The 24,425-nt window shown below is 40.0% G+C and overlaps 1 protein-coding gene across 2 annotated transcripts in view; it reads right to left on the bottom strand.

Annotated features, from left to right (window-relative positions):
- Nucleotides 1-22,569, bottom strand: part of AIFM1 (apoptosis inducing factor mitochondria associated 1) — a 34,928-nt gene extending 12,359 nt beyond the window's left edge. Inside the window, exons 1-6 of one of the 2 annotated variants that reach the window (XM_036443452.2) lie at nt 22,277-22,569; nt 14,165-14,307; nt 7,253-7,352; nt 6,249-6,373; nt 5,990-6,120; nt 3,657-3,747 (exon numbers count right to left, since the gene is read on the bottom strand). In XM_036443452.2, the coding sequence (XP_036299345.1) occupies nt 3,657-3,747; nt 5,990-6,120; nt 6,249-6,373; nt 7,253-7,352; nt 14,165-14,307; nt 22,277-22,382 (696 nt within the window). In that variant the 5' untranslated portion in view covers nt 22,383-22,569. Of the gene's footprint in view, nt 1-3,656; nt 3,748-5,989; nt 6,121-6,248; nt 6,374-7,252; nt 7,353-12,867; nt 12,999-14,164; nt 14,308-22,276 lie in introns of both variants that reach the window. The other variant, XM_036443453.2, reaches the window with a different exon arrangement.
- Between the last annotated feature and the right edge of the window lie 1,856 nt (nt 22,570-24,425).

The following is a 24,425-nucleotide window of genomic DNA, read 5'->3' as shown; positions in this document are numbered from 1 at the left end:
CCAGATCAATTCCATTACTCCAAAAAGGAACCCTGTGCCTTTCAGCCATTAGGCCTAATGGGAAGAATTCGTTCTTGACCTAAGCTGATCAACCCTTAAGAAACCATTTCTGGATAATCATTCGGCACCCAGTTTCTTCAGGTGGCTCTTATCCCCTAAGCACCCAACCTTAGAGCAAGTCCCTACAATCTCAAAGTTCCTGCTCAATTTGTAGAGATGAGAAACAGGGACAGACTTATCTGTTTGGTGCTTTTGAACCCTGACTCAACTCTCCTACATCATATTCGTTTTTACACGATGCTTTGTACAACTTCTAACCCTCAGTAAAACTTAGCTGCTTCCTAAGACTGCTCCTCCTCCCACACTCCTCCCATCACAAGCCCAGGAGGGGTGTTGGCTGCTGCTGCTTCCAAATCCTGATTCCGCATCCCCGTCTGAGGGACAACTACCTACAAATCACTGTTATCCGGCTACGTCACAGCCACTCCTCCTCATTCACTGAAGACCTGCAAACCTGGCTCATACTTTTCCTGAGTCACATCCAGAATCTTGTTATCCCTTATCCTCTACTTCTACCTCAGATATCCCACTCTTTGGTCACAATTTTCCATCCTTCCAGTTTTCTCTCAGTCCCATTATCATCTATAGTTGCTTTCGATTTTCTCTGCCCAGAAGTCTATTCCATCCCACTGTTCTTTTGCCAGCACCCCTAATTCCCTTGAACCCTATTCCATCTTAAGATGAAAAGCTTGAGCTTTGGAGTCATAGAGACTGGGATTCTTACTAGTGGTGAGACGATTCATTCAAGACATATTTATTAGGCACCTACTATATGTCAGGCATTGTGCTAAGTGCTGGGGATACAATGGTGTGAAAGATACCTTACCTACCTTCAGAGGGTATTAGAAAAGCAGATAATTTAACAAATTCTATAATCAAGTATGAGAAATCAAGTGAGAAATGCTCTGATAAGGGAAGTACAGACAGTGCTAGGAACATAATATAGGTACACCCAATCAAGCTTTCTGGAGGCAATGATATACACTGAGATCAGATGGAGAGTAACTTCTTTAGCAGTTAAGCTTCTTTTTCAATCCCACCCCACTCCTCAACCTTCATACTGATCACTCTCACAAAACCACATGGTAGCCTAATTTATTGCAAAAACAAGTGAAGACATTAGATATGATTTTTCTCAGCTTCCTACTTCCCAACCCCCAAATAAAAACCTTAGTTCCTTTCTTCCAGCTTCCAGTATGAGGTGTCTTTTTATTTTTATTTTTTTTTATTTTTTTTTATTTTTTATTTTTATTTTTATTTTTTTAAAATATATTTTATTGATTTTTTACAGAGAGGAAGGGAGAGAGATAGAGAGCTAGAAACGTCAATGAGAGAGAAACATCGACCAGCTGCCTCTTGCACACCCCCTACCGGGGATGTGCCCGCAACCAATGTACATGCCCTTGCCCGGAATCGAACCTGGGACCTTTCAGTCCGCAGTCCGACGCTCTACCACTGAGCCAAACCGGCTTCGGCTTTATTTTTATTTTTTATTATTTTTTTTATGAGGTGTCTTTTAAAAATATATATATATTTTATTGATTTTTTTTCACAGAGAGGAAGAGAGATGAATAGAGTTAGAAACATCAATGAGAGAGAATCATCGATCAGCTGCCTCTTGCACACCCCCTACTGGGGATGTGCCCACAACCAAAATACATGGCCTTGACCAGAATCGAACCCGGGACCTTTCAGTCCGCAGGCCAATGCTATATCCATTGAGCCAAACCGGTTTTGGCTAGGATGAGGTGTCTTTTTTGTTATCTTTCTGTGCCTTTCCCTCCCAGAATCTTCCCCTTTCAGTCACCCACTCATTACCCTACCTCTCCTGACATCTTAGATATTCAGCCCATTAACATGCTTAAATCTGACCCATCCTGAGTCTCACTTTTGATTCTAGGTCCTCCTCAAGTCTGTCCAATTGCCACCACTCTTTTCTCATTTAAATCTTTTGAAAGAGTAGTTTATCAACTGTTTCCTAATTTCCCAATGACATCTGTGCCACTAAATCAAATGAGTCATTTCATAATTCTTACCAGATTCCTTTGCTGCAGTAACACTGTGGATCACGTCTTCCTCCTTGAAACTCTCTTCAACTTCAACCCATCCTGGGCTCTCCTCATACTGCCCATTAACTTCTTTCCTAGTCTCCTTAGTGGACTCTTCTTCTTAAACCTGCTTCCTACAAGTTGGGATCCCAGGATTCCATCCCCACTATACTCCTCATACTCCTCTTCTGACTATAGAACTTCTCCATGGGAGACCTCACTCACTCTCATGGTTATAATTTCTACATGTATGTGGATAATTCTTGAATCTCTGAGCCCAGACCTCTCCCCTGAACGTCACAGTCATAGATCCACTCTCACATAACCACCTTGTATTCTGGACTTGTACTATCTGCTCTGTCGGTACCTAGCTGCTTATGTTTCCCTACATCGAACATATTTTTTCATACCCTTGTGCCTTTCCTTATGCTGTTCCTTTTTACTTGAATGCTCTTCACTTCACTCTAATCTTGTGAATAGCTCTTCATTTCACAGAGTCCCCATTTTGTAAGACTTTCTCCTCCAGGAAGCCTTCCCTGAAACCATCACTATACTGGGCATGCTTCCTAGTAATTCCCACAATATACTGTGCATCTTTTAAAAATTCTTCACCCAAGAATATGTTTCCATTGATTTTGAGAGAGAGAAAGAGAGAGAGAGAGAGAGAGAGAGAGAGAGAGAGAGAGAGAGAGAGACTGACTGATTGGCCAGGGCTACTGTGCATATCTTTCTCATTCTATATCTTTTGTTTTGATTATCTGTTTATATTTCTGCCTAATACTGTTAGCCCCTAGAGGGCAAGGGCCTGTGTGTTATTTACACATAGGGGATGTATAATATATAAATAATGTCTCAAACATATACCCATCTTCTCTGCCTAATGTTCCTTTACAGAAGTGGGCCTGTCCCTACCACAGGTCCCTCCACTTGTGCTCTGATCTCATCTATTGAGCTTTGCTCCTGATAATCATTCCATTTGTAGGGGAACACCACCCTTAGTTTACAAATGCACTCTAATACTTCCCGTTAACAAAAGTAAAACATAGCACAAACATACCACCCTGTGCCCCACAAATACCTCTAATAACTGCTCCCATTACTCAGGCGCTTACCTTTGTAAAGGCTGACAATATTTTCCATGCTGAAGTTATGCCTCAATTATTTTACTACTCTGAATACACATTTGCCATTTTCTTATCATCAATAATCCCAAAGAAATGTTAGAAATGTTAGTGTGGAGAAATAAAAAGAAGAAAGGACAGAGATGCACATCAGGAGAGGGAACAACTTCGGGGTCATGGTCCTCAATGATTTGAACTTCCTGAGAAAGGTCAGTTGGCATGCTACTCTAGGTTCTGGTGCTTTCCCCAAGAAGACACACTAAGCATTGTAAACTGGCACTATTAATCCTAAAATGACTCAATCCTTCTTTGATAAACTACAAGGGCAGGACAGAAAAAAATGATACTGGGAATACAAGTCACCATACTCGTTGTCCACACAGGCACATACGTGGAACCTGACAACGAAAGCAGTCCACTTGCTCACCTTCTTCCCAGTGAGGACAGCCACACCACCATTCTCAATGTGAGGCAGGTCCTGAGCAGAGACGTAGAAAGAAGGCGGCTGGAAATATATGCTGTGCGGAGAAAAGGGAGAAGATGTTATAAGCACCTGGAACTGCTATCAACTTCCCCCACAGATTTAATAAAATTGTTTCCATCATGAAAAACTTTTAGGAACATTTTCCAATATAAGTCTCCAGGGCCACTAAATCTTGGTTGTGACTTACATATACAGAGGTATTTTAAATCAGTGGTTGTCAATTGGGGGCGATTTTGCCCCTTCCCTGGGGCATTTGGTAATATCTGAAGACATTTATGGCTACAACAGCTTGTGGGGGAGGAATGCTACTAGTATCCAGTGGGTAGAGGCCAGGGATGTTGTTGAACATCCAATCGCCACAGACCACCCTTACAACAAATAATTACTCAACCCCAAATGTCAACAGTACGGAGGCTGAGAAACACTGTTTTGTATTTAGGTTCATTTCAAAATTAGAATAAGAGGTATTCTCTAGGCACACATTCACCCAATGAGCTATGCAGATGGCACTGGTCTATGGTCTAGTTCCTGAGATTATTTGCCTCAAACAGTAGACAGTAATTATGAGATATTAATTAGGGATGGCTAAGATAATTGGAATTATGCATTCTGCTTGAGAAAGGAACATTATAGTGGGGGTGATGGAGGTGGTAGCTTTATAAAATGAAATCCAATATCAAAGGGATCATTAATGAGAAAAAAATGGGACCCCAAAATACTGCATGGTACTTGAATAAAGAGATCCAAGCCATCCTTTAAAGGAAAAGGGTTGGCCCAGCCAGAAGGATTCAGTGGTTGAGCATCGACCTATGAACCAGGAGGTCATGGTTTGATTCCCAGTCAGGGCACATGCCCAGGTTGCGGGCTTGGTCCCCAGTTTGGGATGTGTAGGAGGCAGCCAATCAATGATTCCATTTCATGACTGATATTTCTATTTGCCTCCCTCTCCCTTCCTCTCTCAAATCAATAAAAAAAATAGCTTACAAAAATAAAAGGAAAAGGCTTGGACCTGCATTTCTAAGACTCTCATGTAAACATTTTAATAAAGAGGTTCTTCTCTACCATGTGCCTTCTCTACCAGGGGTCCTCAAACTTTTTAAAGTGGGGGCCAGATCACGGTCCCTCAGAGAGCTGGAGGGCCGGACTATATGAACTACTAATTCCTACTGTAACACCTCGGCTGCGCTCACTGCCCAAAAAACCTGGCGGGCTGGATCAGACTCCTCTGCGGGCCGCATGTGGCCCGCGGGCCGTAGTTTGAAGACGCCTGCATCCCCACAATCTGGAATGTTTGCTAGGGTGTTAAAGAAAGTGCCATAAAACAGTGTCTTTTCTTGTGCATTTATGGGACATGCTTAAGGCAAGTGTAAGGAAGTGACAATAAAGGCCAAGCTAATCATCCCTGAAGAAGTCTAACATAAAAGTCCTAGAAATTGGAGCCATAAAGACAGAAGAGAAACAGTCCAGAGATGGAAGATGCTGACGACGCCTTGCCATACTAGCCAGTCAGCAGCTGTGCATTGCTGCAGGTTACCCAGGCCAAACCAGAGAGAATCAGACCTGCATCACCACCATTTGTCCACCATCCAGAGCTGAAATATCATTGATGACAAGTAAACATAAGGAACTGTTTGACATTGAAATTGGGACTCAAAAGAACTGTTGGCCCAGAAAAAAACTCACTATAGACTGATTCATTTGCCTCTCAGCATAACCATTATTGCTATTGCTTGTTTCATTTTCGGTTCTTATAAGCGTATTTCTAGTATCACATGAGCTCACTCATCTAAGGGAAATGACGAACATAGACTGATGAACAAGAACAGCATTAATCAGACTGTAAAACTTTAGAGGGAAGGTAGGGTAGGGTGGAGATAATGGGGAGAGATCAACCAAAGGACTTATATGCATGCATATGAGCCTAACCAGTGGTCACGGACAACAGGGAGGAGGGGCATGCGTGGGGAGGGGTTTGGGATGGGACTGGGGGGATGAGGACAAATACGTGATACCTTAATAAAGAAAAAAAAAATAGGAGCACTATTGCTTCAGAGGCCAACATTTACCTCCAATTGTTGGTAGATCTGGTAACAGAATCCAGGACTCTTGCCACTGCAACCTGCTATCCCTAAGCTGCACCAAGTGCATACAAGAGCGGACTGCGGTGTGCAGTCATGCCATTCATCCTATGCACTGTTTTCACACAAAATCCCAACTTACTCCCTGTTTTTTAGTTGAAGTTGCTAGTCGGGCCCATTTTATATAAGTGAACACACCTTCTCTCTTTTCCATTCCACTGCCTGAATCGCAGTGTCTTTGTGACATTTGGATCATCTGAATACCACAGCTCTTTTGAAAGAGGAGGTCGCATGTATGGCAGCTCAGGATCTTCAGATACAATCAGTACCTTTAGACAGAAAATAATGACACTTAATCAGAACCAAGTCATTTAAGAGGCAGATATCAAAGTGTTCACATTGACTAAGTGCTTGCAGAATATCCTCTCTGTGACAAACAAAACAATATGTGCCTTACCCTGGCCCCAGGATCCCGAGCCCGGATGGATCTGGCTGCAGCAAAAGCAGCAGTGCCTCCACCAATGAGCAGGAATGGAACATGACTTGGTACCCTGACTTGAGCAACCAACTCTCCTTCTGGAGCTGTAGGCAACAGACCGGACACGGTGAATTTTCTTAAAGTCTTAGATGATTCCTCACCACTTTAAAATCACCTTGCACTCGTCTCAATCCTTTACATAAAGCTGGCAAAACACTGTATCTACGATTATCTTAACAATTTCTCAGCATACTGATTGGACAGGAAAAGCAATTATTCCCTTCATTTCCTAAGTGGAAAATGCCCAAAAAAGAATTGAATGATTTGGCCAATGTCATTCATTGATTAAGTCTGTCAGAACTAGAACCAAGCTTAGATATTGAGCAATTTCTAGAACACCCAGGAGGTTAACTGGGATTATACAGTGTTCAAGAATAAGGTGTTATTTACAAAAGCAATGTAAATCACCCACCCAGGGTTAAGGGGCTTATTAAAGGATTAAAACATTTCTCTCTGAAAAAAGCAAGCCAGTTGTGTGTGATAGAAGTGCTGGCCATGGCTACATGCTTTAGAAAAACAAATACATCTTTAACAACTCAAAACTCCAAAAACTCAAGGGAACAAAATAGACCTAAAATAATTTTTGCATCGAGAAAAAGGCCTTTAGCTCCTCTCTAAGCTTGCTTTTTAAATGTAAAGCTTGACTTTTAAGTCTAATATAAAAATAAAAAAAACACTCCTAGAAAAACAAGGGAAAAAGCACACACACAAAAAAGAAAAACAACCAATCATGATCCTCACTAACTTTCTTCTCAAACATAAATTCCAAATACTTTAACAAATCGCTGTCAGGTGTGGGATAATACCATAGATTCTGGAAGCTTACAATCTCTCAGCATCATTGTGTCAACAAGATAACTACAAAGCACAGAATCAAACTGTTTACAACTTTCCCTTCATACTGAGCGTCAAAGCATACTTACCAGATAATGCGGCCCTCTTCTGTTTCTCTTCTGGTGTCAGCCCTAATCCTGAAATTCTTTCATTATATCTTTTTTGGTCACTTTTTATAACCTTGTAGGCCTGTAGATCCAAACACGGAAAAAATTTATTTCATAACAGAACTAGCTCATACCATCAGCAGTTTCATTATTTTCCAATTAAATGAGAAGCTTTTGTCTACCTAAGTTCTTCTATGTGAAAGTCACTAAGGCAAATTTATTTTCTTAAGAAATAAAAAATATTGAATGTGTACAAACTTGGTGTGGAAAGAATACAGGTTAAGCAGATGACATTTTTCCAGTTTCAAATTTCCTTAGGGTCTATCTATGTGAAGAATTTTCCTCAGACTGTATTTAATTCTGAAAGTATGAAGGAATAAGAAAAACATTTTTTAGAAGAATAAAGTGTTAGGAAGGACTGAACTTTATAAAAGGAATTTTGGACTTTGTTGGATACTAGCTGTGAAACCAATCTATACAGGTAGGTAGCCAGGACACGTTTCCCTGGGAGGTGTCCTGAGTTTTGTCCCTGAAACTGACCGCAGTATCCTAGTCTGATAGAATAACTAATTTTTCCCTCAATGGTCTGTCCTATCACTCAGATGTTCATTAAAGGTCAAACACCTTGCTTAAATACCAGTAGTATTTCAAATATACTATTTTCTCTACGTTTTCAAATTAAAGAATGGTACTTTAGCATTACGACTAGCTGTTTTTTACATACAGCATCAGAACTTATTGGGGGGGAAATTAAAAAGCAGTAGGCAAGAATGACTTGTTTTTAATTAGAATACTTCTTGCTCTTTTGTACCCCACAGGGACAAGACAGGAATTTAAATGATGCTATGTCGCCGAAACTGGTTTGGCTCAGTGGTAGAGCGTTGATCTCCGGACTGAAAGGTCCCAGGTTCAATTCCCATCAGAGGCATGTACATTGGTTGCGGGCACATCCCCGGTAGGGGGTGTGCAAGAGGCAGCTGGTCGATGTTTCTCTCTCATCGACGTTTCTAGCTCTCTAGCTCTTTCCCTTCCTCTCTGTAAAAAAATCAATAAAATATATTTAAAAAAATAAATGATGCTATGTCAATTGGAATCCCAGACTATTAATTAATTGGAGGATAAAGTATAGAAAATCAGAGGAATTAAAATAAAACAAGCTTTAAGAATATTTCTGCCCTAACTGGTCTGGCTCAACGGATAGAGCGTCAGCCTGTGGATTGAAGGGTCCCAGGTTCGATTCCGGCCACGGTCACATGCCTGGGTTGTGGGCTCGGTACCCATTAGGGGGCGTGCAGAAGGCAGCCAATCAATGTTTCTCTCTCATCATTGGTGTTTCTATCTCTCTCTCCCTCTTCCTTCTTCTCTAAAATCAATAAAATATATATTTAAAAAAAGAATATTTCTATGAGCCCTCACAGAGCAGCTCATCAGGTAACGTGTGACAATAAAGAACCTGGCCCCTGCCCGGACCGGTTTGGCTCAGTGGATAGAGCGTCTGCCTGCGGACTGAAAGGTCCCGGGTTCGATTCCGGTCAAGGGCATGTACCTTGATTGCGGGCACATCCCCAGTGGGGGGTGTGCAAGAGGCAGCTGGTCAGTGTTTCTCTCTCATTGACGTTTCTAACTCTCTGTCCCTCTAAATTCCTCTCTGTGTAAAATCAATAAAATATATTTAAAAAAAAGAACCTGGCCCCTAAGACCTCAACGTTTATCAGCCTGGAAACGTCCAACATATGATAAGGATGATTAAAAAATTGAGTACTGTATGTTAAAAGGCAATGGTTATACCTTGAATTTTCCACTAAGTTCATCCAAATGAATTCAGCTAACATTAAGAAAGTTTATTTTTATAAATATATTTTTATTGATTTCAGATAGGAAGGCAGAGATATGAAACAACAATGATGAGAGAAAATCATTGATTGGCTGCCTCTAGCACACCCCCTACCAGGGATTGAGCCCACAACTCGGAATCCAACTGTGACCTCCTGTTCATAGGCCAACACTCAACCACTGAGCCATACCAGCCGGGCTAGAAGTGTTTTTTTCTTTTATAATTTTGGAATCAGATTAAAATATATATATATATATATATATATATATATATATATATATATATCTCCAGTATTTACCCATACTCTAAATACACACACATATATCTATATGTATGTGTGTGTAACATTTGTTTTAAGAGACTTTTACCTAAAAAGATGGCTTAAGCTGGTCAACATGAGTGAACAGAGAAATAAGCTGAGGTTATGTTCATAATCAGAGGGATATCCAAAAATAGGCTAGGCCCTCCCACACCTAATAACATCACACATGAGAGGAAGAACAGACCAAGAAATGTCTTGAGTCTTAGTGGGGAAAGGACAAGAATGAGGTTTGTCATATATTTATAACCACATATATTTATATATGTAGTTTTTAAGTAAAATGTTCTGATATAAAAACAAGTTTGCAGACATACTAAATATAAATTTACCTTTCCTCCAAGTGTTTCTGTATTTTCAGTTTGAACAGATTTTTAAATAGTGAAGTGAATACATGTAAGGTTAAGAAAAACTACAAATTTATGAAAAACATTAGTGGGCCGGTTGCTCCGTGGTTAGTGTTGGCCTTCTGATCAAATGGTCTTGGTTTCAATTCCCAGTCAAGAGCACATACCTCAGTTGCAAGTTTCATAGTGTGTGCAAAAGGCAACCAACGATCTGTCACTCTCACGTCCATGTTTTTCTCTCTCTCTCTCTTTCCCCCCTTCTCTGCTCCTCCACCCTCCTTTCCACTTCCTTTAGCAATCAGTAGAAAAATATCCTCCAGTGAGGATTAAAAAGAAAAAGAAAAATATTGTTGGAAACAACTTTTGAAAGCAGATGAATATGGTGGCATTTAGTCAACTTAAAGGAGTCTGAAAGGAAACAGGCCATTTTCTCAGTGGGGACGTGATCCTATCAGTTGAATACGGGCATGCGGCCCAAATACTAAATCTCATTAAGTATTCTAAAGGCCACTTAACTCTGCTTACTGACAAATAACAGGACTAAGATTAGGGGATTTGCCTGTGGTCCTAGAGAAAGTCACTAGCAACAGAGGGAGACACTGCTCACATACACACGGATTAGGTGTTTCTGTTTGGGATCTAAGTTGAAGTGTTGAAAACAGTGTTTTTCAAACAGGGGTTGAAGCCCATTAATGGGCTATAAAATCAATTTAGTAGATTATGAACAGCATGAAAAAAAACACACAAACACAAATAGAAGAGAAACTACTGAAGTATATTACAACTAGTATTATTTCAAAAATTTTCTGTTTTACATATTTATAGTTGTATGATGGTTGCAAGATAAAATTTATTTCTTCTTGTGGATTGTGGTAAAAAAGAAAAAAGAAATTAAAAAGCTGCTGGTTTAAAGTATAGGCCCCTGGCAAACATTTCAGAAAACTTATTCTTAGTGCTGCTCCCTTATTTTGGGAGGGTGGAGTGTCTGTGTGGGGGGAAGGTAAAGGGATCCACAATCAGGAATTATAGTATTTAAACTTTAATTAAAAGCATGTTGTCATATGAGAAACATTATGAAAAGAATGCTTGTATCCCTCCCAACTTCATATGTTGAAGCTCTAACTTCCCATGTGATAATATTTGGAGATGGGACTTGGGGAGGTGATAAAGGTTAAATGAGGTCATTAAAAGTGGGACCCTAATCCCGTAGGGCTGGTGAAAGGGAAGAGAGAGCTCAAATTCTCTCTTTCCCGTGTGAGGACCCAGGAGGGGGCAAGCCAGGAAAGCGCTGTCAGAACCTGACCATGCTGGCACCCTGATTTTGGACTTTTGGCATCCAAATTGTGAGAGAATAAAATTCTCTTTAAAAAAAATGTTTTTATTTACTTCAGAGAAAAGGGGAGAGGGAAATGTAGAAACATCAATGATGAGAGAGAATCATTAATTGGCTGCCTCCTGTACACCCCTTACTGGGGATCGAGCCTGCAACCCTGGCATGTGCCCTGACTGGGAATCAGGAATCAAACGGTGACCTCCTGGTTCATAGGTCGACACTCAACCACTGAGCCACGTCGGCTGGGTGAGAATAAATTTCTGTTATGTAAGCTACTGAGTCTGTGGTACTTTGTTATGGCTGTCAGCGCAGACTAATACAAACACTAAACTTATAGCCATAGGTCATCAAGTCTGAACTCTGATTTCAAGTTAACTATTCTCTTTAGACTAGGGGTGTCGAACTCAATCAGAGAAGGGGCCAAAATCTAAAATCCAGCCTAAATCGCGGGCCGAATGGTTTACTGAACAGTCATAAACTGTCATTGTGATGGAAACGCAGCGGAGTGCAGTGATGACAGCGCGGTGCGGGCCACATTGCAAGGCCTGGCGGGACGGATTTGGCCGGCGGGCCTTGTGTTTGACACATGTGCTTTAGACTAATCAATTTCAGGGGAAAAAAAAATCTAAGCCACCTCAGGTCACATTTTAAATGATTTAAAACCTAATATGAAACTCTACAAACTAAAACCAAAAACAACTCTACGAACTAGATAATGGCTATAGGTAGACAAAAGCTTATCATTTAACCTGAAACCATTATAATATGGTAGCTTTATTATTACCAGTGTTGGATAAACACAGAGGGTAAAGAGGCATTTAACTGAATGGCTTAAGAGGCACTGGTGCTTCGTAGATACTTTGAAGGCAGGAGAAAGCAACAGTGACTGGCCCGATCTTGTGGCCTGGGGTCAAGAGATTTGCCTGGCCAGCTCTGTGGAGGCCATCCAACTCTGGTACAGCAACATAAGCCAGAGGTTTAATAGGTTTAAATTTTACAAACATATCAGATGCAAACACTTTAAATCTATTTTTGAATGAATGGAATGGAACTGATAGGAAAAGTTGAGAGAACTATGGAATGGGAAAGTTCAGACTCAGAGGGTGATATCTGAATTAGAAATGAGAGGCACTTAAGAAAGAAATCTATGGAATATGTTAGCTTATACCACTTCAGCCACTAGTTTGACCAAATTAGATATTACAAAAGGGACACTGCCAAATGAATTTGCTTTGAAATAGAAGCTGGGGGTGAATGGGGAGGATTTCTCTGGCTTTTTGGACTTCCTCAGAAGCATTCGATAAAATGCCTTTTATCAATAAAAGTAGGGTTAATTGTTTGGTAAAAAACACATAATTTTACCTAAAATAATTTAAAATGGATGCTGTTCATGCTATCTTTACTTGCTTAGTCAATGTTTACTCTTTGAGTCTGTCTTGGTTAGGTATGCAGCACTAGAGCACAATATAATTTAGCATGATAGAAATAATTACGATATAAAATTAGCAACAATTTTAAAGAAAGGGTTGGTGATGAGTATTTATAATACTCATTAAATGTATGGCTTTGGACATATCTGGTTGGACTTCAACAGTTTGAAGAATGAGATATGAGGACTCCCTAGTGACTGACAATGTCCCTTTAATAAAGACCTAGAAAGCACATGCTGTGAAAACGTCATTGTGTTCTAATGGATCAAGTTCTCATTAGTGCCGTGGTCTCACCCACCCTACCCCAAGGTATATTTTAGTGTAAGCATCTTACATAATAAACTCCTGCCCCAGTGACTGTTGCTCCTACAATTAAGAAGTATACTAGTCTGCTGCCATCTTTCCCAGAAGCACCTGCGGACGCTAGTGATCTAGAAGGGGATCCTAGGTGATGACACTGCACAACTGTAGGTAAAGATAAGGCCAAGAAAGAAACAAAAGGAGATAGAAAAAAGAACTAAGTATTAATGAAGAAACCTTCAACACAAAGGCAGGGATGCATTTTTGGTTACCCTGTGCTAAAAAAAGGAAATGGAGAATGCATATTTCCTCAAAGTCTGTTATCTGACAGAGCTCACCTACTTTTCACTCCAATTTGACTCACAGCTTGCAAGACCCACCTACTTTTCTCTTGCATTTGGAAGTCAGGTTAGGGAATGACAAGCTAGATACATTCAAATAATTTTCACGTCTCTTTTAGTAACCTAGTGATCAAGAAGCAAGATAAGTTCACGGTCTTACCAATGTAGAAAGAACTAAAATTGTAATGGCGTCCAACCATTTGCTCTCAATAAGTAAAGCAAACAGCTTCCTTCAATCGAGGTTGTTACTAGGTGTTATCTAAATTGGTTCCCTCAACTTTATATGATCCAACTTTAGACTGACCTGCTTAGTCACAGTAAATCCTGCCAAGTTAAAAAAAAAAGTACACCATAATTCCTTGGTGACCAATTAAGCTGATCAGAGTTCATTCAAGGAGATGGAATTGTGCTATAACTCGTAGCAGTGAAAACTATTTCTCACCTCACACAAACTCCATTCTAAAATTGGAGATACTAGGGCTAAGTCTATGATTTAGTCTTTGGTGAGATTCAGGAATAGTTTTCCTACTAGGAACGCTTACTATTTGAATTGAAGGCTGTTTTTGTTTTTAATGTCTATCCCAAGCTGAGGAAAAATAAAACATTTGACAAATGGGTCAAAATCAAATATTGTGCTAAGGAGCTGCAATGAATTTTGTCCTTATTCACTGGTTAGCGTGTCACATCCAAGAGCAAAGGTACAAGTTTTTTGGTACTTGGTCAAACCTAAGAAAAGACAGTGGCTTTCAAGTAAAGGCTAAAAAGACAAGTGAAAAGAGCAAAGATAATCAACATGAGATTATATTTCAGTCATTCCCAAATTGACCCTCATAGGATATTAGACAGGAGGCACGTTAAAGAAGGCCTCCTGGAAATTTTTTCAAAAGGAGAAAGGGTGATTAGTTGCAAACATTTTAAAGCAGAGTACTATTGAGGCTATTAATGGGAACTGTTTGGCAGCTTCTTTACACAAGCCACTTTTCTACTTACATATGCACCAGCACCTATTGTTGATAAGCCCACAAAAAGGACTAACACATTTTTATCGATTTTGCCCCCTGATGCACCAGAGCTAGCCATTTGTCTTGTCATCTGGAGTTCTAGAGGAACATGCCATCGCTGGAACAAGTTGCCTAAGGAACACAATTTATTAAAGACACACACACATAAAAATAAAATAGTTAATACATGTTTATGACTAAATGTCAATGCATTGTACAAGTCAGGACTTACTGCCCACTGGCTGCATGACGTTGACTGTTCAATGACCAAGAAAAAAAAACCCACCAAAATTGTATACAAATACAACAGATATCAGAATGCATACTCATAAAGTGGTTAGAGTTGTTAAGAATGCTGTCCAGGGAGGAAATTTATAGTCTCCAGAAAAGATAATGAAGAACATATGGGCAATTCATCAAATACTTCCCTCGTTACTTCTTCACCATAAATGAAGTAAACATAGGGAGTTGACTGGATAGATATAAAAAGTTAACTACAGGCTACCTGGAGCATTATAACAACCACTTAAGGAGAAATCTAAACAAGCTGCCGCAAGCCTTGCACAAAATAAAACCCTGCCACGCAATCTAACCAAGACACAGCTCAGTCTTTGCATAAAAGGTAATTCGCCTTGGAAAACAGGAATGTTAACACTCAGAAGAAAACCAGAAAAAAAAATTTAAGTGACTTTATCTCCCTCAAGAACTGAATAATTTTGGCTATGAAGTATTTTTTTAGAATGACAAAATTTAAAATATCCACCAATTACTTCTGAGTCCTCCGAAATAATATGAAGTTTATGCTGATGTAAAACTTAGTGCAGCTATGGAATGACCTGGTGATCATAACAACTTTCACACACTAAAATGTAAGAATCTGGTACATTTCTTTCTCCATGAAGATGCTGGCATTTTTAGATGAAGGAGTCTCAGAACCTTCTATGCTTATGATATTCCTTGTATTAACTATTAACCTAGAGCAGGGATTCACATATTTTCTCTGTAAAGAACCAGATAGTATATTCTTCCAGCCTTGGGGCCCATACGGTGTCTGCTGAAACTGTTCAATTCTGCTGATGTTGAGCAAAAACAGCCGCAGACAATATATAAATAAATGAATGTGACTGTGTCCCAATGAAACTTAATTAATGGACACTAAAATGTGAATTTTAAATCATTTCCACGTGTCCCTAAATAGCCTATTTCACATTTTTCTTTAGCCATTGAAAAAAATATAGCCGAAGCCGGTTTGGCTTAGTGGTAGAGCGTCAGTCTGCGGACTGAAAGTTCCCAGGTTCGATTCCGGTCAGAGGCATGTACATTGGTTGTGGGCACATCCCCGGTAGGGAGTGTGCAAGAGGCAGCTGGTCGATGTTTCTCCCTCATCGACGTTTCTAACTCTCTATCTCTCTCCCTTCCTCTCTGCAAAAAATCAATAAAATATATTAAAAAAACAAAAAATAAAAAAAAACATCTTAGCTCAAGGGGTGGTACAAAAGCATCCGTGTTTGGGCTATGGGCTGTAGTTTGCCATCCTGATCTAGAATAGTGATACCAAAACTTGCATCAGAATCCCCTGGAGGGTTTGTTAAAACACAGGTGGATAGACCCAATCCCAGAGTTTCTGTGTCAGGAGATCTGGGATGGGGCTCACAAATTCGCATTTCTCAAAAGTTCTCAGGTGACATTGCAGGTCTGTACTTTAAGACCATTGGTCTTGAGGCAGGTGGATATGTTTCTGATCTGATCTGACCAGGATTTAAAAGACAAGCAGGATGGGCACTGGTGGTAGTATTCCATATGTACTTACAGAGATCAGAACTAGGAAGCTGTCCCCCTGCCTTTCACAATGTCAGGACACTGCTCTCTCTTACCTGAAATCCTTGGGAACATGTGCAATCCAGAAGGTTAGAAAAAAAGGTTTTTATGCCGGGACCTGTTTGGCTCAGTGGATAGAGCGTCAGCCTGGGGACTGAAAGGTCCCGGGTTCGATTCTGGTCAAGGGCATGTACCTTGGTTGCGGGCGCATCCCCAGTAGGGGGTGTGCAAGAGGCAGCTGATGGATGATTCTCTCTCATTGATGTTTCTAACTCTCTATCCCTCTTTCTTCCTCTCTGTGAAAAAAATAAATAAAATATATTTAAAATAAAAACTTGTAAAAAAAAAAAGGTTTTTAGTTCTAAGAGTATAGGTCCATAGTCTCTTATCTATAATTCAGAAATCAAAATAGACTGAAAATCCAGTTTTTATAACTCACTGGCCAGTAAAACCTGATGTGAGAGTCTCCTTGGAATCTTTTGTTTATCCCACTCAGTATGATTGGTCATAGACACATGAATATGTGTGACTGTGGGTTGCTGAGTGCTACTATATGGCATATGCACTATATACTTAAGACCAAACAATTCTTTGGGGGAGATAAATTCATGTAAAAATGTTTTTTCTAATTTTCTTCTGAGCTTTAACGTTTCTGTCTTCCAAGACACATCACCTTTCACGCAAGACTGAGCTTTGTCTTGGTTAGATTGTGTGGCAGGGTTTTATTTCATGCAAGGTTTGAGGCAGCTGTTTATTAATTTTCTTACCTGCTGTAGAATCCTTCATTGCCATGTGAAAAAAAAAAGGTTTATATTTGGAAAGAACAAATCATGAAAATAAAATCATGTACAAGGGTGGAGAAGCGTATCTCAATCTAAGCTTTTGATTTTCAAAAGTCGATAAGAATGATGAAACATAAGTAGAAACTAACAACTCTCAGATGTTAGCAAATGAAACTGGGTAGAAAAAGTTTCACATAGTTAAGTTTAATGAATTAAAAGTTTAGTTCAATTTCAATGAGTTTTGTCCCTGACCCTACCCCACATTTGGTTGCTGAAAAATTTTTTTTTAAGTTCCATTGATTCCTCTACAGTGTTTCCCAAACTTTTGACATATGTGTACCCCTTCTATAATTTTCGTAACGCTGAGTACTCCTCGCACTCATGAGAACGTAGAATTAGGCGCAGCTAAGCACGGTGCAGTGTGTATCCCCACCAAACTCTTCCTGTACCCCTGGGGGTATGCGTACCACACTTTGGGAAAGAAGATCTTAAATTCAGAAATGATAACTTTATCTATAATAATAAAAGGGTAATATGCTAATTAGAGCAGACATCTTCTGGACGTCCTTCCTGATGAAGCTGGGGCAGGAGAGAAGCCAGCCAGCACCCCGGTACCTGCAGGCGCCCTGAGAGAAGCCAGCCCAGGTCCCAGGGGCCTGCAGGCGGCTGGAAGAGAGAAACCTGGGTCCCAGGTGCCAGAGGGAAGCTAGTGAAGGCAGCAGGGAGAAGGCAGGTCTACTTTTGAATGAATTTTCATGCATCAGGCCTCTAGTTTTAATATAACAATAATGTGTTTATTCTGGTTTTGTTTGCTTTTCTCAAACTGATAAAACCAAGAGTGTAGATTTGGGAATGTTCTGCAGTTTTTACCTCAATATGCCCCCAAAAAGGACATTTCTAAGTAAACTACTTTTTTAAAAAGTAAATTGGTTAACATTTAAACTACTGCTTGAAAAAACAAACTACTGCTTGAAAAGAAACACAATACAACACTATTGTCATTAACAAACCAACTTTTTACATACCGACAAGTGACTTTAATTTTGTAAAAGGTGGTATTGTATCTATGTTGATATTTCCCACCAGTTTTCTTTTACCCATAAAATTACACCTACACTTCTCCCCAACCCTAGTGCTTCAAAATTTTAGGAAATTTTATATCACGACTGAAACATGCCTTTTCACTTGTCTTACTGATGTGGGAAAGCCAAATTACTCCTTGATTTCTCATTATTGCACCAGTCTACTTGTTTTAGATTTTCTTCAGTCAGACCACAAATACAGAGGTAGCACTTTCTTTCTCACACTTAGGATTAAATTCTTTTATTTAATACATTTATATATTATAATGATTGCCATTGTAGTGATAGTTAACGCCTCTATCATATCACATTATAATTTCTTTTTATTGGTTGGAATAATTAAGATCTAGTCTCTTAGCTAGCCTAAAATTAAAATATGATACTATTATTTATATTCATCATATTGTGCAAGGATTCACTTCCTGAATAAATGTTACACAGAGCAACAGTGTCTAACAGATGGTAGGCTTGTTCATTATTTGTTGAATTAATGAAGGAACGAACTAGAAATTCTTCCCAATTTTAGTGATAAGGAATAAACATTTTGAAGGATTCTTTGCAAAGAAGTTTTAGCCAGATCCTACTTACTTAAGGCTGCTTAATAATAAATCAGTAACCTCAAAATCACAAACTAGCATTAGAATGCTACCTAAATCATCACCGAGTTCATTTCTGTGGATTTCAAAATCTCCTGTTTATCCATACTCCTGGGAAGCCTTTTTTAGAAATACATCCACACAACTGAGGCACCTATGAATCTCAAATAAAGAGGTCTATATGCTCTTGAGTCTTATCTTTGAATGTCAAAGAAAACGGATTTTTCTCTAATATGGATAAAACACAAGCAGGACAAGTCTAGATGATCTATTCATTGTAGCTAGGCCCCTCTTCATAAGGAATCCAACAGCTATTTACCTTTATCAGTCTCTGTTGTGTTTTTTGTTTGTTTGTTTGTGTTTTGAATCCTTTGATGGAATTTTAGAAGAATCAGAATATAAAAGTGATAGTACAGTGTGAACCACTCTGAAGAAAGGCCAGAGGAAAAATGATTCAGGTGACAAGAAAAAAAAAAGAAAGAAAATTGAACTGTTCTTCAAAGTTAAGCCCTTTAAAATAACTAGAGTTCAATCACTGAGAATTTACCTTGTCAGAGAATGTACAAAGTGTGAGGAAAAAAAAAAATAGTACACGATCCCTGACCTTGGGTAGTACATAGTGTAGAAGGGGAGAATGACTGCAACTATTCTATCAGAAAATGGGCTTGATACAAATCACAGGAGACTCAAGGACACTCAGTCAATTTTATTAATCCTTAGGTCAGTGGAAGAGAAGGAAAAAAATCATTATTCATTCAAAATTATATTTCCCAAATTTCCCTGATCATATTAATTACATCAAGGGGTAAAATACTAGAGGCCTGGTGCACAAAATTCGTGCATGGGTGGGGTCCCTAGGCCTGGCTGGTGATCAGGGCCTATCAAGGCCTTTCAGCTACCGGCACGGGCCTTCCTTCATTCCACGCCACCTCTTGGTGGTCAATGCATGTCACAGTGAGCCACCATACTCCCAGTCTCCTGGTCAAACTCCCAAGGGGGCAATCTGCATATATATATATATATATATATATATATATATATATATATATATATATATATATATATATTGTAAATTCCCAGGCCTCTCTCCTGAAATTCTCATTTGGTAGGTTTGGGGTCCATCCTCCCCTCAATTTAAATGACCATGCAACTTTGGAATGATCATATTACAACTGTAGCAATTCCCTTAAATATTAGAAAATATATTAACCGGTTGCAGAAAAGGCTGACTTGCCAAAGATTTTCTTCTGCAAAGCTGTGCCTCAGCAGAAAGAGTGGGGAAAGGCTCATCTTCTAGGCTTCAAAAGAAAGCATCATTTGGCAGTGTCCAGGAAGTCTGGTTCCTTACACAAAAGAAGTTCAATTTCCTTTTTATTTTATTTTTTTTAGAGAGAGGAGATGGGGGGAGAGAGAAAGAGAAAGAGAGAGACAGAGACAGAGACACACAGAGAGAGAGAAATCGATGTGAGAAATATCAATCGGCTGCCTCCCATACGTGCCACAGCCGGGGATTGAACCCGCAGTCTGGGGATGTGCCTGACCAGGAATGGAACTGGCCACCCTTTGGTGCCGAGAATGAAGACGCTCAACCAACTGAGCCATACCAGCTAGGGCCCGATTTCCTTTTTAAGGAGGTGAGAAGGATTCCGAGTAGAGGAAAATGTTCAAACATTTGACCCCTCCGGTCAGGGATCGGTGATCAGTTTGATCACATGGGCAGCACAATGTTTGTTGACCAAATAAAAATACTACAGAACAGAAAATACCCATTTCCTAACCTATCTGCTCCTCCTGGGTGCTGAATGCAGACATACTGGTAAAGTGGTGACTATTAATTACCTTCAATCATTTTTGGAAAGAAGCAGAACATCCAAAATAAACAAATGGTACCAATTATAGATTTAAAGGGGAAAAAAGGCAACATAAAATGAAAATGAACCCGACAATGGTGACAGATGTGGAGGTAGATTTAAAGTTTGCTAACATCCTGGCAAAGAACTGAAGGGGAAAAAGGGAAAAGGGGAGGAGGAAATGGCATATAAAAAAACAATGTCTCTTCCCCACCTATGTAAAAACATATGGCAGATACAACTATGTGAAAAAGACATTAGATTAAAAGCAGTTTGTAATGAAGCCACAAAGCATGGTAAATTTGTAAAATGACAATCATACTTTTTGAAATTGTAACCTCTGCCCCATCTATTTCTAAAGGCATATGATGTTATATTCTGGTGCTTGGCCAAAAGACAAAAAATAAGCGTATACAAAGAGATGGATGGATATGTCAAGAAGTCAGAATAGTCTACAGCAGAGCACCTTCATATAAAGTTATTCAATGGAGAAAAAACATTTTGAGTTTGTAATTTTTCAGTACTAGTTCTAGTATCACCAACCATCTTCAAATATATAACTTTGGAAATCCATATTTAATTACTGAGAACTTTTGGTCAGACTTCAGAATGCTGGTAAATGTTTGAGTTTTAAGCAAAATAAGTGCACAAAGTTAGAAAGGCCAGTGTGGATGAAAAGCTTCAGCTTACCAAAATTTCTGTGCGACTTGCATAGAGCAACCTCATTTCATTGCACAAACCCATACATACAGATGATATCATAGACAGGATGTTAGTTTAAAAGCCAAGGTAGAGGTTTTTTAAGTTCCAAGGGCAATATGCCTTAGGACCTATCTCAGATACACACCCATCAGGAAACATTTTCTTGAAGCACAGCAACTGGAAAAACTTTTCAAATGTACCTTTCCAAATATAACAATATAAGAGAAGCATTTTCCACTTTTTATTTTTAAATCACCCAGAAGGTGGTTGCATGTTTGAAAGGCCTCAAGGATAACTTCTGACATTACAAATGTGAGTGTCCTAAATGGTCAATCAAAAATTATTGATGTAAAAATAAACACACACCTCCTACAGGTAGATAATTCTTTCATGAAATTGTGCTAACTGAAAATCAGCAGGCACAAAACATACTCAGATAAATTCAGAGATATCTGATGTACAACGGGCTAAAGAGCAGAGAGAGTTGAAGCAAGTGTTTAGGGGCCTAGAGACTGGCAAACTATCCTTTACTCTGCCTATTAATTAAGTACATGACCTTGGGCAAGAAAATTTCACCTCTCCATGCCTCGGTTTATTATCTATAAAATGAATGGGTTGAACTTTTACCACAGAATCCCTTCCAGCTCTAAAATTTGATGAGACAACTTCATGGAGGGCAAACATAATGCGCTCGGCAAACTCACTCTTGGAAGCATTAAAGACCACCAAGAATTACACTGACGAGACACCTCAAATTAATTAATGGGTCAGCTCTCCTGGTGTCCTGGAGCACAACTCCTTACTTGCAATACACTGTGTTTCACAGATTACTCAAATCTATGAATCTTATCTGGGGCTCAGGAGGTAGTGCAGATAATATCCTGATTTACAGAAGGAACTAAGGCGTGGGGCTTAAATGTTTTGATTAAAGTCTCACAGTCGTAAACGACTGTCTACAGGACTTCATTGTCTAAAAAATGTGGACGAGGGGTGGCCCGGAGGTGGCACTAGATAACACTAGACATTATCATTAAACAGCAAATCCTCCCAGGAAAAGGCCTCGAGCCAATTACTGGGTTCAATTCCCTTGAAGGTCAGGTACGCACACATTGCAAAACTAATGGATCCCGCCAACTTAAAATTCACGCGACTGTGAGCCTATTAAGTTTATCCCGGGGGTGGGGGCGGGAAGAGCTGCGAGGCTTTGGGAGTCTAAGCAGCCCAGGCCCTAGAACTATGGAGGTGGGGGTTGCCCGGTACGGGTCAGTCACCTGAAAGCCGGTTCCTTTGCTTCGGGCCTCGGACGCACACTGTCCGCACCAAGGGCGCCAGCTTCTGCTTCAAAGCACGCGCTGCCAGGCTTCCACACCGGTACATTTCAGCGGCCGCTCCTCGGGACCTCCTCCTGCCTTTCTCCTCACGCACTTACCGGTCAAACACCCTGGGCTCCGGCCCACTCCCCCCTCCGCTGCGCGCGCACACGCACTCCACGCAGGCTCCGCCTTCCAGCTCTGGCTGGTCATTGGACGGTTCGGCAGACTCGCTAGCGCCGGGGAAGGGGAAGCGCTACCGGAGACCCACTGCGCAGGCGTAATAGTCAGCGCCGTATTGTGATTGGCCAGCACGGGAGAGAAGGTTTGCGCATGCGCCTAGTTTCTCCCAAGCTCCCAAAGTCCTCCCCGGCCTTGACTGTAAGTTTCCACGGATTGGGAACAGTGAGTTCAGGTGAGCGAGTTCAGAAAGCCGCCCAGGCTGAGACCTGTGGGGGCGCTTGGGGGGCTTTTGAGGAAAATGATAATAGCACCGCACAAAGCATGGCGCCAGCGCTGTATTTTGTTCTTTTGTTTTAGACAACAAGCTATTAAGGTGACCAGACGTCCCGCTTTTGACGGGACAGTCCGAATTTTAACAATTTGTCCCGCGTCTCGCGGCGTTTAAAAATAAAAAGTCCAAAAATTTAAAAGAATCTTTCCAAAAATTGGGACTTTTTTTAAAACGCCGCGAGACGCGGGACAAATTGTTAAAAATCGGGACTCTCCCGCCAAAAGCGGGACGTCCGGTTACCTAGTAACTAGGTACTAGCCTTCGGGATTTTCTGGCTTGACTCCACTTCCAGACTTAACATATAGGCCCGAGCTGGGTCTCTCGGCTTCCCAGTTTTAGTTGTTGGCGCTTTTCCACCTAACCTCTGCTTCTAGGGCAAGTATTCATTCCGCTCTGTCTTGCCCCATATCGCTTTTATGTTATGCAATTCTGATTCCTAGATGCTGTATCAGGTGCTGCGGATGGTCTCCTGTCAATCTTCTGTGCCTGAAAGCAGGATGCTGGCAAAGCGTTCATGCTTCAGACACTCTGTGAGAGAATTCCTAAATAGCACTTTTAGAGTTTAGGGGGAGGGGTTAAGTTTCGACTCTACAAAATGTAAGCTAAATTGGAAATAAAATTTTGGCTGTATGCAAAACATAACATGTCTTTTCTCAGAGTTTTGTGTTACATATTCATTTAAAAAGTATTTATTGAGCACTTGCCACTTGGCTATTACTATGAAGGGGGATCTAGAGGCTTATGAAAAGTATAGGAAGTGGTCACTGTATAGTTGGGGAGATAACATATACTGGATATATATTATATATTATATAATATATAATATTATATTATATCATATATACATTTATACATATATATGGTGTAGTGCCAGAGCAAGAGAAAAGACTATGGGATGGAATAGCTAAGGAAGGACTTCACGTAAGAAATATTACTTGGGCCTGTCTTCAAGAATGAGTAGTAAAATTTAAACAGTGGATGAGGAGGAATATTTCTGATGGTGAATACACTGGGACCTAAGTAAATATTTTTAGTGTTTATGCAGTCTGCCCCAGGTTGAATCCTGGCTCTCTCTGCCACTTGGGCATGTCATTTAGCTATGCCTCACTTTCCTTGTCTACCAATCACACAGATTTGATATGAAGATTAAATGAGAAAGCTCCATGCTATTTAAATTAAAAGGCTTGGAGGTATAAAGTGAACACAACCCAGTACATTTTCAGGCAACAATGGCAGGAGTATATACTAGGAAGTTAATAAGGATAGGTTAATAAGGTAGGGTCAGATTTAAACGAGCCAAATAGTTTGTCCCTAATCTTGTAGGTGATGACATTATTATTATTTTTTAAGTAAAATAGGGATAGAGGATGAAATTACAAAGGCATTGTTTTAGAAAGTTTAACTCAGGAAGCAGCTTTACTGGGTGAAAATGATCCAGAGTTCCCTTACTCATTTTTATTTTATTTTTAAAATATATTTTATTGATTTTTTACAGAGAGGAAGAAAGAGGGATAGAGAGTTAGAAACATCGATGAGAGAGAATCATCGATCAACTCCCTCCTGCACCCCCCCCCACTGGGGATGTGCCTGCAACCA

Source organism: Pipistrellus kuhlii, unplaced genomic scaffold, assembly GCF_014108245.1.
Source record: "Pipistrellus kuhlii isolate mPipKuh1 unplaced genomic scaffold, mPipKuh1.p scaffold_m20_p_19, whole genome shotgun sequence".
Lineage (NCBI taxonomy): Eukaryota > Metazoa > Chordata > Mammalia > Chiroptera > Vespertilionidae > Pipistrellus > Pipistrellus kuhlii.
This window is presented reverse-complemented; position numbering and strand designations above follow the sequence as displayed.